At 37.0% G+C, this 17,022-nt stretch overlaps 1 protein-coding gene across 2 annotated transcripts in view; it reads left to right on the forward strand.

Annotated features, from left to right (window-relative positions):
• Nucleotides 1-17,022, forward strand: part of FAM184B (family with sequence similarity 184 member B) — a 39,271-nt gene that overhangs the window by 18,476 nt on the left and 3,773 nt on the right. For both annotated transcript variants that reach the window (XM_084285955.1, XM_084285956.1), the window contains exons 3-7: nucleotides 1,249-1,359; nucleotides 8,848-9,060; nucleotides 10,303-10,456; nucleotides 11,650-11,762; nucleotides 12,695-12,879. In XM_084285955.1, the coding sequence (XP_084142081.1) occupies nucleotides 1,249-1,359; nucleotides 8,848-9,060; nucleotides 10,303-10,456; nucleotides 11,650-11,762; nucleotides 12,695-12,879 (776 nt within the window). The remainder of the gene's footprint in view (nucleotides 1-1,248; nucleotides 1,360-8,847; nucleotides 9,061-10,302; nucleotides 10,457-11,649; nucleotides 11,763-12,694; nucleotides 12,880-17,022) is intronic.

Consider the following 17,022-nt stretch of genomic DNA (forward strand, 5'->3'; position numbering starts at 1 on the left):
ATGGATCCAGAGTGAAGGTGTTATCAATTACATCACCACTGATTACAAACAAATACATAAGTGTGTATGTATGTCCTTATTTAACTTTAATCAGAAAGAATGATTGTCTTCTCATGGACAAGAGAGCAACTTCAGGCAAGTTGCCAGAGCAATACCTTTTCTCAATGTGTTTTAAGTGGTCAAGCCACTGTTTTGTTGTTGGTATGTACTAGCAGCAATTGGCGTAAGACATTCTTAAAAGAATTTCACTTTCCTGAGAATTGCTCTCTGGTAAATTCTGCTCTCTTGCCCAGTGGCATGGAATCCTTTGGCTGCAGCACATTTGCAATCTATAATATTCCTGTGCAGTAGGAACCTAAATGTTAGCTGAAATACATTCAGAGGTAAGAAAACACGTGTTTAGTCTTAAGCACATGATTTAATGCTTACCTCAGTGCATGCCAACTAGTTTGCCGCATTTGGGCATAAACTAAGGAGAAATTTAGTTTCTGTCTCCTACTATATTTGTGTGTTTGTCAGGCACTGAATAGGCAAAAAAAAAAAGATTACAGCAGTTTGTAGGGTTGGACAGTCAGACTACAGGTCAAATGACCCTTGTTGTTGCTAAGATGGTGCTTCTGTTATTTTTCCTAGTTTTAACACTGCTATACCTTTCCAAGTTCAACATCTACTTGAGAATAATCAAAACTCTTGCTGATGAGTTGTGAAGCCATAAAAAATGTGCAGTTCCTATCACTTAACGTTGACAGTACCTTCTAGATTTTGGGGACTATGAATTGTGTTAAGTGCGCTTCAGAAGAATTCATATCTGTCTTCTGAAACTGCTGGAGTTCATGCATTTTTGCAGTCCTGCTTCTCATAAAGGAATCTGTGGGAGTAAATTATTTTGTCTGATCATGAAGGTATTCATATATGATCAATATCAAGTGTAAGCCCTATGAAAAGGACTCTGCCTTTTACATACAGTATTGTTTTATGTGAATGAGTTTGTACACAGTATACTTAGAATGGTGCCAGGCTAAAATTCTTCACATAAGTCAGATCATTCCATATTTTAGTGAAAAAGCATAGTAGGCATTTATTATTTATAGGCAGTAAATATTATTGCTTATAACTCTCTCTTCTTAGAGAGTCACAGAGAAGTATTAAGGAAATCTTAAGTAATTTATTTTCATGCTGCCTGTTTTGTCTCAGCTATTTCATTCTCTCTCTTTTTTTTTTCTTTTTTTTTTTTTTTTTTAACTTTAGGAGCTCCAGGCACAGCTAGAGGAATTTAAAAGAAACTCTGAGCGTGAAATAAAGCAACTAGAGAAAGAGAAGGAAGCCCTAACTGTGAAACTTCAAAACTCTTCACTTGAGGTAAGCTGGGCATATACGTAACTCAGTAATAAGAGGGCACTTCATTTTCCTTTCATCTGAAAACAAAAACCCTAAATGAAACCCCATACAGGGCTATATGGGCTTAGAATATTCCTTACTTTCTGATTTTTTTTCTTATTTTGTATAGACATGTAAAAGGGCTTTATTGTTTGCTTTCTTGAGCAAGAGAATTGCATGGAAATCATTGAATAGATCAATGTTTCTGTTCTGCCTGCTTGATAAAGTGACCGATGGGGTAACTGAAGCAGTTTGGAATGCACAGTATTTTATATATTAGTCATTAGCTATGTCTCCATGTTCTCAAGATCAAGAATGAAATAGGGAAACCATTGCGGCCCCAAATCAGCTTTGAGGATGACACGGCTTATATAGCATTCCTTGCTCCAGTTACATCTAAGTCACAATAGCAAATCTGCTAACATGGATTAATCTGGAAATAAATACCTGAGATGGTTTAGTATTAGATTATCCACTAACAGCTGTTTGTATAGGTAGTTGAAGGCTGAGTGATGCACATTTTCCAGATTAGTTCATCTCGCAAAATATTAATACAATAAAGTGTCATGATTTGAAATTCCATGCCTGCAGGTTAGATAAACAATTTTCTGTCAAAACAAAGCAAAGCTGCTGCAAGGCAATTACTTAACCAGGTAAAGAGTGCATCTTTAAAATTCCTCACAACTGTGCATACATGTTTTCTGCCTCAGGTGTTCCCCTGGAGCGTTGTTCAGTTCTCTTAGGCAAATATTACTTGCTTTAAAACCTTATGGTCAGGATATTTCTTTTTCTTCAGTGTTCTCATGTGAAGGTTTTGCTTGTGAACATCTTGATGCTTTTATCTTGTAGATAAGCTGTAAAGTAAATGCTTTAAGAGAACTGAAGTCATTACCCTAGTGAAAAGTTCTGTTGATGCTCAGTGCAGCATTTATTTTTATATCCCAAATATATCATTCCATTTGTTAGCTTTTTGCAGCAATAAAATGATCTGTGGTTGTCCATTCTGGAAGATTATAAGTGGATGCATATGTTTCATCATAAGAACTTGTCGTCTTTTTTTTTTTTCTTCTCCTGACAATGGAGGTTTTAAGGAGCCAAATTTTTACAGAATGAAATCAGAATATTCCCCAAAATACAAAATTTCTTCAGTCTAATTCAAGAAGTAATGGAAAAGCAACAGGAACTAGGTAGCTGACACTATTGTACCAGTGAATTAGAGATAGCCACAGTTCTTCTAACTGACTGTCTATAATTTCCATCACTTTTTATCTTCAGTGCTTCTAACCAGTTTCACTTCTAGCAAGCTCAGTAGGTGCTTGCATGGGAACAGTTCTGCAGAAGATGAAGCCCTAGATCTTTCTCAGCTGGAATTTGTGGACTCTGAGTGGTCATAATAAGCTCTCTTTCAATGTTCAAAGACAGAGAAAGGACAGATAGGCTCATTGGGGGCCTAAGTAAGATGTCACATCTCCTCCTGTTTTCACTTTCCCTTGCTATTAGTACTGCTTGGTGTGATTTCAGCAATCAGGGCATGAGTTGTGGTCATTTACTGTGTAACACCTGCTTTTTCTCCCATTCAAGCTGTAGTAGCTGTGCTAGTTCTGAATGCAGTATGGTCTTTTACCTTGTATTTCTCTTGTAAAACAGATTTATACTTTCTGGTATCAAACAGTTGCATTCTGACATTCTGTCCCTTTCTCAGTGTTAGAAGTATAGAATTTAAGTCTAGTTTTTAATGCTCTAAAATTTCTAGCTAAATCCTGGTTTTAGGTTTTATTACACATTTGTGTATAATGCTGTTTTCTACAGTTTTCTTCACTGAGCATTTCAGGTCAATCCAACTTGTGTTGGATTATCCACTTGAGTGTCTTCCTTGCACCTAATGCAACATGTGGGTTCTTAGAAATCGGTCGTCTGTATTCTTTTTCTAATTCCCCTTAATGTACATATTTCCATAAAAACATCTTAGGCTATTCAAAGCTGAAAACTGCTGGTGTTGCTGTGTTGTGCCTGAAAGTTATACTCATTTTGAGGTATGATGGGAAGAGATGGATACTGTCCAACCTGATAATATTGCATATTTATATGCAGCTGGTATATTCCACTGGAATATCTCAAAGGCTTATGTTGTGAGGCAATTATTGTTCAGATTTTGCAGATGCAAGAATTAAAGCAATGCGCCATCAAATTACTCTTGAAGTCACACATTCAGGCCAGAAAAATAGGAATGATACCCGTGTTTCTTCTGATATCATGAGTTCATGGTAAATTCAAGGTTCGCTGGAAAACTATTGTCACTAAACACAGAAATAAAATAAATAAAATAAAATAAAATAGCATATATCATGTCATATTTTATATTCACAACACCATGGTAAGTATCAACAGAACACTAAGAAACATTTCAGTATATCTTACAGTGCTTGCAAAATGGCGAAGATGGAAATGGTTCTTCTGAAGAGAAAGTTTGCATTGTTCTTGGTATGCCCTGGGTTATTTTCTGAACCAGTTGCTTGGCAGTTTTGCCAGGGAAGTGTTGTAATTTCAATTTATAATACTTTACTTGTATAAATATTTGACTATTCACAGCCAAGAAAACACCATTTACTATGCAACATTATGTTTCACTGAGGGCATGATTCCCAGCTGGGAACTTTGCAATGGCTCAGCCCAGAGCTTCCGCCTCGAAGGTTAGGCAATGTGCTGTTACTAATCCAGTTCTAACCTGGATACGATTTCACATCTAAAAATAGCTTTCTTGGCTGCATAAGGCATATTTTTGGTTGGGCTGACATAGCTAGAACACTGTGCAGAGTAGACAGAATCATGATAATTTGTTCTCTCTGGGGATACACTTCAAAATGACAGTATTTATTTATTATTGAGATATTTCTGAATAAATAAGCTAGATTTGCACCTGTTTGGTGCCTTGGAAGGAAAGACACCAGTGTAGGTTGACTGCTAATTCATTAGAGTCCTTCAGTCTCTTGCTTAGGCACTCCAGGATCTCTTCAGCATGTGTGAGACTATTCTGGAATTACAAGGTATATAAAATGGAAGGGCAGGAATCCCTTTGTGATATATCTGTGAACAGTGTTAACACAGCAATGCCCAGAACCTTGATCACGGTCTTGGATGCACCACCAAATAATGATATCAGCAGTAGAGGTGTGACTATTGTGTTTGCACCTGTCCCTCCAGTCAGGAATTGCCATAAGTTTAGGAAGGCATTTAACTATGAACTATTTAACTATAACTGAAGTAACTGTGAAATAAGCCTAAAGACTACAATGAAATAGCATTTCATTATTTTCTTGTTACTTTTATGCTGTGTTAGTGTTTTGATGTAATAGCATCATAGTATGAGTAAAACCCTGTAGTATTCAGGCACCTTATTTTCACTGTCTGAACAAACTCTCAAATGCAGTGACTCTTCTATAATACATCAAAAGGCAGTTTTAAGTCTTTTATACAAATTCATCCCCTAGCAACGCATTGAGAAACTCAGATCTTTCTACTTAAAAGATACAGGAAGTCAAAGTATTCTCTGTGATTCCAACTTTAGATCCTGCCTTTGAGATTTCACACTTACATACAACAAATAAAAGAAAGGGAGAGCAGATATTAGCTAGGCTTCAAATATTCATAGTGCTTGGAAGCACAGTGAATTAAAATAATCAAAGCAGAAGTCAAAAGGCAAGCCAACTGTGATGGCAGGCACAGTCATATACTTGCCCAGTATATTCTTCACTTGTTTGTTCAGATAGCTAGTTGTTTTTAATTGGATGACAAAAAAGGAAAAAGTCAAGAAACGACTGGAAGATTAGCTGGATTAAATTCACAGTTTGGGGCATCTGGAGCTAGATGCTTTTTCAAATTGGCTAATTCAAATCAATTTGGTTGCATTGCTTCAGTGACGTTTTCAAAGTTGATTTGAAACTGTTTGAGAGATGGTAAAAGATAACCTTTAATTTTCTGGCACATAAAAAAGAACAAGATAAAAGTCTTGATTCACATAACACTGGGTGAAGGACTGTTTGCTTTCTTACCTACCAATCTAGCGTTCCCATGAAGTATAAGAGACCCAAGCTTCTTTTTCCTTCTGCCAGCTTTCTCTGCTGGCAGAATTTCTCAAGAATTTTTCTCACCAGTGACAAGAATTCCCTTGTCACTGGGTTATAAGATACTACTGTCTCCTGATGCTACTTCTTCACTTACGTATTAACTTGTCATTGGTCAACCCAGGCCTTCATTGCTTGGGTAAGTGTCCCAGTTACCTTCAAATGCACACGCACATACTCCCTTGCTCTTGTTTTTTCTGTGCCTCAGTGCTTGCTTTCTCTCTTAAACACACACAGCAGAACCATCTCTGCCATCTCTTCTTCCCTTGCATGCTGTGAATAAAGCCATTTCTCTCCTTGCAAGTGAGGAGGTAATTTATTTTTAATGTCTTAAAACAGTGAATTTGGTCTGAAGGAACCACATTTTACGTTTTTATTCTGATGTGTACATTCAAAAATGTTTTCTTTGGATAGATTCATCTGGAAGTTTTATTGATCGCTTGGTTTTACCACCAAGTTTGCAGCTCCATTAGAGTTTTTTAACGAGGTTCATCTCTGCTTGCAGACTTCTGTCATGTGTAAATTACAGATAGTGTTGTAGATCTCAGAACATGTGAAACATCAGTAATAAAACTAAGGAACTTTGAAGTTCAAATATAGCACACTACCCCATCTGGTAAAGGAAATCCACATTAATTATAATACTGGCCTTCTGTGAGCAAACTGATGGAGAGAGTATGGAGAGAAACTGAAGTACAAGATCAGTGATGATCAATAATGGCCACCACCAATTAGCTGGAGAAAAAAGTGATCTGTGGATTTGAACTGAAGGACAAATTTTATCTAAATGGAAGGAATACAATATATTGACTTGTATGTAGGAACAGCAGTTGTGCAGCCATAAGCATACTCAAAAATGGAACAGTAACTTTCTATCTTGTAGCTAGTTACAGAGGTAAAGAAACCAGACTCAGTAAGGAAGTTATGTAGTTCTGATGATAGATGTATGTGTTCAAGTCAGGTTTTGAGTTATCTCCACACCACGTGAGGTCCATGAAGAATATTTGTGTTTCACATGAATCTTCCTTATACAGAAATAAATCCTCTTCGCCTGATATTCTGTGAATATCAGACCCAAATATTTTACTCAAAATTATAAACAACCAAAAGACCAAATGGAGCATCTTTTTTTACAATGTTTTCAGGCTCTTAGTTGCTCTGTAGAGAAAATAAAACAAGCACTGCCAAGTCTACCACTAAAGCATGTCCCTAAGCACATCATGTGAAGACCTTCAGGGATGGTGACTCAACCATGTCCCTGGGCAGCCTGTTCCAATGCTTCACAACCCTTTCAGTGAAGAAATTTTTCCTAATATCCAACCTAACCCTCTCCTGGCACAACTTAAGGCCATTTCCTCTTGTCCTATCGCTTGTTGCTTGGAGATGAGGCAGACACCATCTGCCCTACAACATCCTTTGAGGCAGTTGCAGGGAGCAATAACGTCTCCCCTGAGCCTCCTTTTCTCTAGGCTAAACCTGTGCTCCCTCAGCTCCTACTCATAAATCTTGTTCTCTAGACCTTCAGCAGCATTGTCACCCTTCTTGGGCATGCACCAGCACCTCGGTGTCCTTGTAGTGAGGGACCCAAAACTGAACACAGTATTTGAGGTGCAGCCTCACCAGAGACAATTACTGGGGCAGATTAAAGGTTGTGGTCATAAAGTGGGGGTACAGGATGCCCTTTCTCCAAAAGGCACTGAAATCCAAGGAATTGATACCAAGCATTTTGCAGCATTTTGAGGATTCAGAGGATTGTTTTGTGCTGGGAACCTATGAGAATATTGCAGCCTTACAAGTGTACTTGAATGGGGGCTGCAATCCATCTGGGAATGGAGAAGGGCCTCAGGAGAGAGGGAAAGAAGATAACGTCCTCTGGAGGAGAGAAGTCAATGTGCTCAACTGCTGTGAGAAAGAGCTAAGCCATGAAGTAGAGGGAATACATTTAGCTATCATGAGAAAATATTCCTAGGATTTGGGGATATACGGCATAGATCATTAGTACCTCTCTTTGGACAGTGCAATGCTGCCTGTGGCCAAGAAGTTAATGAGAAGTCAGGTTTGCACAGCATGCCTCCTTTTCTCTTATGTAACACAAAATATACTGGAACGTGCTACAAGAATGAAATCGAAGGATGTAGATGCCTCAGCCCGCTTAGTAAATCTTCATCCAGCTTCTGTGGTGCTGCATCAGAAAGGACCATGAGTGTGCAGTCAAAGTTGCGAACAGCTATTTAGCTAGTTAAAGTGCTGCCTCAACTAACAAACTGTTTGCAATATTTGTGAGGAAAAAAATGAAGGCAACACTAGAGAAGAGAAAAAAACCATATTAGCGTATAAGGCAAAAATACAAAGGAGTCACAGGCTATATAGTCTTTATGATATCAAACTTGCAGATGTGTGTAACATCATTTGAATAATTTAAATTATATGAACATCATATGATTTATCATTTAAATCCTATGAAATTCTAAGGAAGCAGCCTTACCTCTTTCACAGTTTGAATTCTGTTTCTATAAGGCTGGAATGTACAAGTATATAAAAGATGAAAACAGATACATGCTTTTACATGCTTCCAAAAAGAAAAGGCAAGAAGTTTTGCAAAACTTCAAAGCTATGGTGTTTGCAATGGCAAATTTAAGAAGAATGGCTTTTTTTCTTTTTTTTCTGAAAGTTTAGAAAATGTATCAAATAGAAAAGAGGCATATTCCTGCCTCCCCACAAAAATAAATAAATAAATAAATAAATAAATAAATAAAAGGGAGTGGGGGTACCTGCTTCCCCAAAGAACTGTAAAAACTGTTCTATTTCTCTCACCTCTGATGCTTCCAGATGTTCTTCAGAAGGAGCTATTCTAGTTGGTCTTTTGAATTACTCATTAAAGCTGCACTAATCATTTGCTTTTTGTTCATTAATCAAATCAAAAATCAATGAGAGGGCAGAGAAAAAATAAAGAGAATCCTTAAATGATAAGTTTTAATAATGGATGTTTCATTTGAGGTGTTTTTGTCATTTCAAAACCAGGAATCAAGTAAAATTTCTAAATGAAATGTTTCAGATCAAGAATTCAAAGCTTCCTACTTAAGAGTGGCACCATGAAAAAAAAAAAAATCAGCTTTACCTATTAATATTTTTCAGTTGGCTAAAACCATTCTGAGTTACAATATTGGTACCCAGAAAAAATCACGTAACTCCATTCTTCACTGAAACAAAGGGCTCATTTCATGAAGCAAGCATCTTGCTATTTTTCATAGAGCAACACAAGTTCATAAAATATACTCAGATTTACATAGTTCCTCTCCATTGTGAGTGTAGCCATTAATCCTATCCTGCTAACTTACTTTTCTGGCAGGTGGCTCAACTGAAGCAAATATTAGAGCAACAAGCAAATAATTTCAAGGAGTCGCTGAAGAAGCATAATCTACAGTCCAACAAAGAAAAAGAGAAGCTTTTGCAGGATCTTCAGAGCACCATTAAAGAAAACCAGAATGTTAAACTGCAACTGGAAGCATCACACCAAAAAGTCTTAAAAATGTTGGAGAAAAGCAAAAAACAGGAACTCAAGGTCAGTTTATGAGATACTAGATAAAAAATAAATGGTTTGGTTAAACTAGGGAGAAACTGATTATCAGCTTAGTTATTACCTTTCATCTTAATAATGTGTTGCCATTGTTGCACATAATGCATTATTCTGCTGTTTTTGAAACCTCAACATCTTTAATTTTTTTTTTGTTAATTTTAGCATTTGAACTGAGAACACAGTGGAATAAAGTGTTACATAAAATAAAGTATCCTACTCTATACAGTTAGGCTGAGATGAATACAAGCTCTTCAAGCTCTGCTCTGGTTTCAAAAATACAAGGGAATTCCTAAGCATGCTATTAAAAGGACTATTTCATTCTTTTTCATCCATTATTCATTTATACATAAATACTTTAAGAGAAGTATAATATGCATGTATAATGATGTGTATTGGCTTAGATACCTTAAAGAAATCAATTCTGTAAGTAGATAACCAAAGCTTTTAAAGGTTCAAGTGGATTTATTTCAGTGACTAAATGTTAATGCAATATATTGAGGTACTCAACAAAGTAGCTGTTCGAGGAAAAAAAAAAAAAAAAAGAGCTTAAAAATATGTAATTGTGGCATGGAGTTCAGATGTCCTTGTTGATATTACAAATATTAGGGAAAACATTCTTTTAAAACATAAGTGGTAAAATAAAATAATAATAATAATAAAAACTAAAAAGAATTTAATATCTTGTTTATATATTCAGAATAAAATCCCAGCTTTAACAAACCAATCTGAAGGCTGGTAAAAATGAAACTGGCAGTAAGGGTTGTTTTCAAAGCCACTACATAGCAACTGCTCCATCATTTATAGCATTTCAGCAGTATATCAGGAGCACTTCTCATGACAGTGGAAGTTCTGTCCAAGAAAAATTAAAGGAAAGATAGAAGCCTTTTTTTGATACAGTGTGATAAATATAGAGATATGGGTCAAATCTGGGGCTTTGTATGTTGAATAAGAAAACATCTTTCTAATGTCAAATGTCTGTATCATTGTTATTATTTCATGATGTACAGCAAATCTAATGGGAGATACCTTGGTAATTTCTCTTGTCCCTGTTAAGTTTTAGTTTTTAACTTCATGTCATTTTTATTCTTGTGTTGGTGAAGTGCCATGTAAAGTGATGATGAAAATAGTAAAAGTTCTACAGTGAAAGACCAGATTCATGCAGGCATTACAAGTAAAACAACAAGGTGATAAACAGGTTCCAACTACTTTTTTGTATTTTGCTTACAGGAGGCAGAAGAGCGTTTGAAAAAGGAGTTTAATGAGACTTTCAAAATCCAACATCAGTCGCATAGGCTGGAAATGCAAACCTTGGAAGAGAAAGCAAAGAAAGAATTACATGATGAACTCGAGCAGATACAGAAGCAGCAAACTCTATTGCTAGGTATAACGTCTCACATCATACACAGCTCCTACTCCTTGATGATATGCTGAGAAGCCCTGAACTTCATCCCATTTATCCTCTTTGTCATCTTCTAGGAACTCAGGTCTTTCTGAATCTCCTTTACCATACCCTACAATTTGAGCAACACACACTTAGCACTGTTTGTTCACCTTGCTCTTAGCTGTCAGCAGCTGGTATGCAACATACAACTATACATCTGGTAGTGTATTAAAATGTAATATTGTAGTTAGTACATAGGTTTCCTTTTTTTTTCTATGTGAGGAATTATTATATGTGGTTCAAGACTGTTTTGTCTGCAGTGGAAGTCTGTGGCTCCATACATATTGTTTGGTCAGTTTAGAAAGTTCACTAAATAGTTCAGATCTGACCAGAGCACTGCAATATGTGAACCTGTAATATCTCCAGGCTTGAACTCTGATTATTAAATCTCATTTATAAGAGGCTTTTAGAAAGAAAGAAAGAAAGAAAGAAAGAAAGAAAGAAAGAAAGAAAGAAAGAAAGAAAAATTCAAAAGTACTTTAAATATAAGCTGGGTTCTGTTCTTGCTTTTTATTCAGTATTCAAATTTACTCGAAAGATTTGTTGGTCTCTAAAGTTAGTATGTTCAATAGAGAAATCCTGTTCTGCTTCTTTAAGAAAAAATGTAGGAATGTGAGAGACAAACTTCTCTCCTGTACTTGATCCATTTTGAAACTTGTACCCAATCTACACAACAGTAACAGTGTATGACAGATTCCCCTCATTTAAGTGTTGCATTGTGTGTTAGCACAAACTGAAATCTCAGTGTGTGTTATGGCCTTTTATCAGAAGATTTAACAGGGAAGCTCAGGGCTGCGCTATTAAAATCCAAGGTTAGAAGAAACAATTATCGTGATTCAGTTTGCAAAACAGCTGACACAGACTTTACCTCTCTGATTATGATGTTGTGTTACTGCTGTTGTAGCTCTGTATCTTCTTACTATTGCTCAATGAAGTTGTCTATAATAGGTTTAGCTTTTACCAGAGAGAATGCATGTTCCTTTTTCTACTCTTGTTTATAATATTTAATGGCAAAGGAGCTGTGAGACAAAGCAAATGTAATGTGTTAATGTTTTCATCTACATTGTCTATATCTACCTCCGATCCATCTGGCCTCTGACTGCCCTAATGATTGTCAGTCTGGTTGTTACTAGGATCGCTAAGGATGGAACTTTCCGAGCAGCAGACATCATGCACTAATCTCAAAAAACACATAGAAGAGCTCCAAATGGAGCTGAAGAGTGTGAGGACACTGAAGAAGCAACAGGCAAGAATCCAATTCCTACTTCATTATCTTGCTGTGTTTTCTGAAAGCAGTGGTATCACATTTCTCCCTCCAGACATAGTAAAATTCTCTCACAGGAATGCAACAGGTTTCCTTCCCTTATGTCACACTTAAAAATATTAGCATTGTTTATCAGCTTAGAAACGGGGGAAAAAGTGAAGGATTTTTTGACATTTAAAGATCATAATCTAAAGCACAAGTAATGAATGAATGTTCCAAAAAATATGGAGACTATATGGTATGTTTAAGAAATTATGATCACAGATTTTGTCTTGCTCATAGAACTTCACATAGAATTGAAAAATCTGTTCATGCAAAAGCAATGCATGCAAGTACAGGGAGATCTCCGAGGTCCCACTTGGAGTACTGCATCTAGCTCAGGGACCCCCAGCACAAGAAGGGTGTGAATCTGTTGGAGCAGGTCCAGAGGGCCATGAAGATGATCAGATCTCCTATGAAGAAAGGCTGAGAGAGCTGGGGATGTTAAGCCTGAAGAGGAGAAGCCCCAGAGATATCTTTGCAGGTTTTCAATACTTAAAGGGGGCTTACAAAAAAGATGGAGAGCAACGTTTTGCTCAGGCAGATAGTGATAGGACAAGGGGGGAATGGTTTTAAACTAAAAGAGAGGAGATTTAGATTAACTCTTAGGAGGAAATTCTTCACTCAGCAGGTGGTGAGGTGCTGGCACAGGTTGCCCAGAGAAGCTGTGGATGCCCCATACCTGGCGGTGTTCAAGGCCAGGTTATACGAGGCCCTGGGCAACCTTGTCTGGTGGGTGGCATCCCTGCCTATGGTAGGGGAGTTGGAACTAGATGGTCTCTAAGGTCCCTTCCAACCCAAACCACTCTATGATTCTGTGACATTAAGGTTAATAATAAAAGACTATGAATAACTGAATTTGGCCTTTTTCTTAGGAAGGAAGTAGCCAGAGCCAGATCAGATCTCTTCATGATGAACTGGAAAAATGTCAGAGTGAAATTTCTGAGCTCAAGAAAGAGAATTTACTTTTGAAGGACACAATGGAACTACTCAGTGCTGAGTTGGAGTCACAGAAGCAAGAAGCTGCACAGCTTCAGGACAGGGAGAAACAGCTCAAAAGGTTTGCCTTAAATTCACAATTCATTCTACTACCCAGAGTCTATTCTTACTGCCAGCATTAGAGGCATTCTAAATGTGAAGTCAGAATCCCTCCTTTCTGAAGTTCTAATTGTAGATGCTGGGAGTTTTGCAAGAGCAGGTGTATCACATTTCTCTCTGCAGCCACAATAAAAGCATTTGAACTAACTGTTCAGGTACGTGTCACAAAGAAATATGTCCTGTGTAGCCCCACGGGCATGACCTGAGAAAAGCTGCATAACATCAGCCTTATTTCAAAGCTTTGGAAAAGACAAACCTTAAACTCACCCAAGAGCTATATATATATATATATAAGTCTCCAAGAATAAATGTCATTTTTGTAAACCCACTCTCTGTAGCTGACACCAAAGGGTTGTTAACTCTGAAGGGAACACTGGAGATTGCCATACATACTCTGTGAAGCTCTGCCAGGGCTATAGCAGCCACCTGGGCACTGCAGGGTGAGGGCAGTGATGGCAGATACTGATAACACCTGGGCTGATGGAAGCCTGAAGCTGTAATATGCTGCCAGGGCACAGGAAGGGCGAGCTGACTTGTAGTCTTGGCTGTCCGTAGAAGGTGGATTGCATCTTCTTAGTGTAGCTACAGGCACAGAGCATGTGTTGCATTGCTGTAGTAGCAGTTGTCTCATGTCCGTACAGCAAAAGTGGTAAACTTAGTTTTTATATGGGAGACAAGGTTGGGGTTCACTGTCCAGAACATCTGTAGGGCCATTGAATCATTTGAAGTTTCTGGATGATGATACCTAACACATTCTCTTTGCAGGGAGGTTGAGGAATCTGGCACATGGGTAACTTCCAATTCTTTTCTGCGATCATGTAGAATGTATACCCCTAACTACTCAAGCTGTATATATAAAAGGATTTCTGAGGAGTGTATCTTTAAAGGAGTCTTTTAAATAACGTCCTACATAGTCTAGAGAAAAGCACTCAAGGGTCTCTGAAGATTGTCAGAGTGGCTGTCTACCAGTCAGTGCATATTTAAAGAAGGAGAAAGAAACTTTTTTTTTTTTTTTTCCTTTGCACTCTTTGGAGAGTTACTTGAAAGTGACTTTCATTTCAAGCTTTTGAAACAAGATCAACAGAAAGAATTGCAAACCAGAGAGTTTCATCAGTGCCCTCCAGCTACCTTGAAGGAATTTAGAGCTTCTGTTCATGAAGAGAAGAATTATTCACATGTCAGTGATGAGGTCTAAAAGGCCTCAAATGGTAAAGCTGCTAGGCTGGAGGATAATCTTTACAGGGGGATAGCTGGTGTAGCTCTACTGCAGCACGCATTTGAGAAAGAAGCATTAATGGACATTATGTAATGAGAAATCCTTCAAATAACAGGAGGTAGAACCAAAGAGCTCAAATAGTCTTAGGTACCTGATACAGGCTGCTCTGAAATTAACCCATGCGAGATCTGTAACATTAACCTGCAGCCCTTGATTTGCTTTTGTAGCATGAATAATTTGGGTGAAGGAATAGTTAAATTGTGGAGGGCATAAAAATAACAGCTTTTTACTGTCACAGTAACAACAGCAACCTTGTCTTATGCTATGTAGTTGTTTCTGATTTGAAAGCTAATTGTGGCTTGCTATTTGCACGTTAAATTTTTTGTAACCAATTTTTTTAAATTAATATTCCTACTGTTGCCAGGCAAGTGTAATGAGTAATCTGCTTTCAGTAATCATTTCCATTTCCATTCTCTTGAATTGTGGGAATTCTACCTCTGGGACACAAACCTTCTGTAAGGTTTAGGGTCTGAGCATAAAAAGTTTATTTTTACTGGAAGAGAGGACAAATCCTAAAATGAAGGGACTCTCCCTCTGAATGAGAGTTTCATTCTAACCCTGAGGATCCATTTCAGGGATTAATTCCCCATTTTTACTCTTACTCTTCTTTTGTGCTGAGTGACAAATCAGTCACCCTTATGGCTGTGCGCTTAATTCCAAGGGCAGAAATATTCCATGGGCCTTTCAGCCTTCCTTGAAGCATTTCAGAAACAAATAAAGCATTTCAGAAACAAATGAAATACTTATAATAAAAAAAAAAAATGGAGAAGATGAAGAAGAAAAGGTAAACTGAATACATTTTGTGAAAATTAGAGTTGTTAATCTGCTGAGTTTGACATCTTTATTTCAGTCAGTAAACAAAAGATGGGTTCTTTGCGTTGAGTTAATGAAAAAGTTTATCTGTTGTGTAACAAAACATTAGCTAACAATAGGCAGTAAGATAATGATTCTTCGATAAATGTCTTTTGTTTTGGGGGTTGGTGTCAGAAAGCTATGTTATAGCTAGGCTTGAAAAAATATGAGGCATTTTTTAGTTTTCAGTTGATGGTGCTAAGGAAATAGCAGTATTTTTCAAAATATATTGCCTGTTAAATATGAACATTGTAGTTAAAGGCAATGCTATAACATTTCTTACATTCACATCTAAGAAAAAAACTTTTTTAGAATGGTAGTAGACATTAAGTGTTTCTGATGGGGTGCTAGGAGGGGATGAAATAGAGCATCAGAGCCTCTTAAAATTCCAGAGATTACAAAATAATTTTATTTAGTATGAGTTCCTATAATACTTTATTGTCACCTTTGTCAATTAAGATTGGTGTACAAGCTGACCATAGATAGAATACCAATAGCATCATATAAAATAAGCCCCCACTTACTGAAGGCTGAAGGACAAGGTCTTCTTCTCCAAATAATTTTACTCTTCCTCACTGTTAGTGTGGGTCAGCCTCAAACTGCAACCGAAGTGTTGAAGTCAGATCAGCAAGCAGAAGCCCAGAGTTGTGCTGTTAGCTACCTTTGTAGTCGGTAACAGACCTGAAAACTGCATGCTTTCATCAATCATAATAAACAAGTGTTAAAACATGAGAATTCAGACATATTTTAAGATCAATGAAAGGCTAGTGGTAGAAGACCTCAACATGAAGCATAAACAAGAAGTAGACAATACTGAAACAAGATCACCAGAAGGAAATAAAAAAACATTACCTGCTTTCAGCAGGCAAATCGCCAAGCAAAGATTTTCTCCTTAGAAACTAAGCCATTTAAATAAACTGTGACTCATACTGGCAGTGAGTTCTGTTTTTAATTATTATTCCTACCAAGCATGATTTTTTTTATAGCTTATGGATAGAATATGAGCACTGAAATAGAAGTGTTTAGGTATTTCCTTTGCAAACACAGAAAGACATAGATATATTGTAATAATCTATGAATATTGTTTAAAGTAAAGCATTATACATACATTTTACAATGATAAGTTAAACCCTGCACATAACATCTTACAATTTTATGACATGTAAAATCATCTTTGTTAGAGGTAATATAGAGACCTCGATTCATCATTTTGTACTTAATTTTGTTCAGTACAGCAGCACCTTTGAGATGAAGCTCCTGCTCATTCTCACTCCCTTGCTAGTTTGCCAGGATATTCCCAAACTGCAGCCCCCACTGTATCATGTAAATAGATGCACTTTGCAGCCCTCCTTGGAGGTAAGTAGTTCTGTGGTGTTTCAGGCTCTACAATAGAGACAAACAGTCCTTGTTTGTGACTTTGTCCTTTCCTCAAATCCCAACTGTGCAGCACAGCTCTGCAGAGATCCCTACTTGTAGGTAAGTAGGGTCTCAAAACATTCAGACATTAAATTTTATCTTCATATCTGAATTCTGAGATAGACTAAATCAAAAGTGTAAGATTGATTTTTTTCTTCCTCTCAAAAATGTTTCCCCTCACCAAAAACAAACAAACAAACAAACAAACAACAGCGGTTTGTATTCTGTAATTAATTTCACAGCATGGCAGATGAACTTCATAGCACTCAGTTTCCTGAGCAGCAAAATTCATGAACTTGGCTGATGAAATAATGAGTCTTTTTTCCATAGGTCAAACAAATGTATGTTTCCACACCATCTCTAAGAAGGTGTAAGTTCTGATTAGATCTCTTTTTTTTTTTTTTTTTTTTTTTTTTCCCTGATATGAAGGCATTTAAAGAGCCAAAGTAAAACTACAGGTTTTGCCTTAGAAGACACACTAAAGCAGCATGTATATCCAAGCCTCTCTTTTCATGAAAGTTATAGGAAATTAGTATTTCTCAGGTCTTTATCAAGTATGGT

Source organism: Netta rufina, assembly GCF_964035555.1.
Source record: "Netta rufina genome assembly, chromosome: 4".
Lineage (NCBI taxonomy): Eukaryota > Metazoa > Chordata > Aves > Anseriformes > Anatidae > Netta > Netta rufina.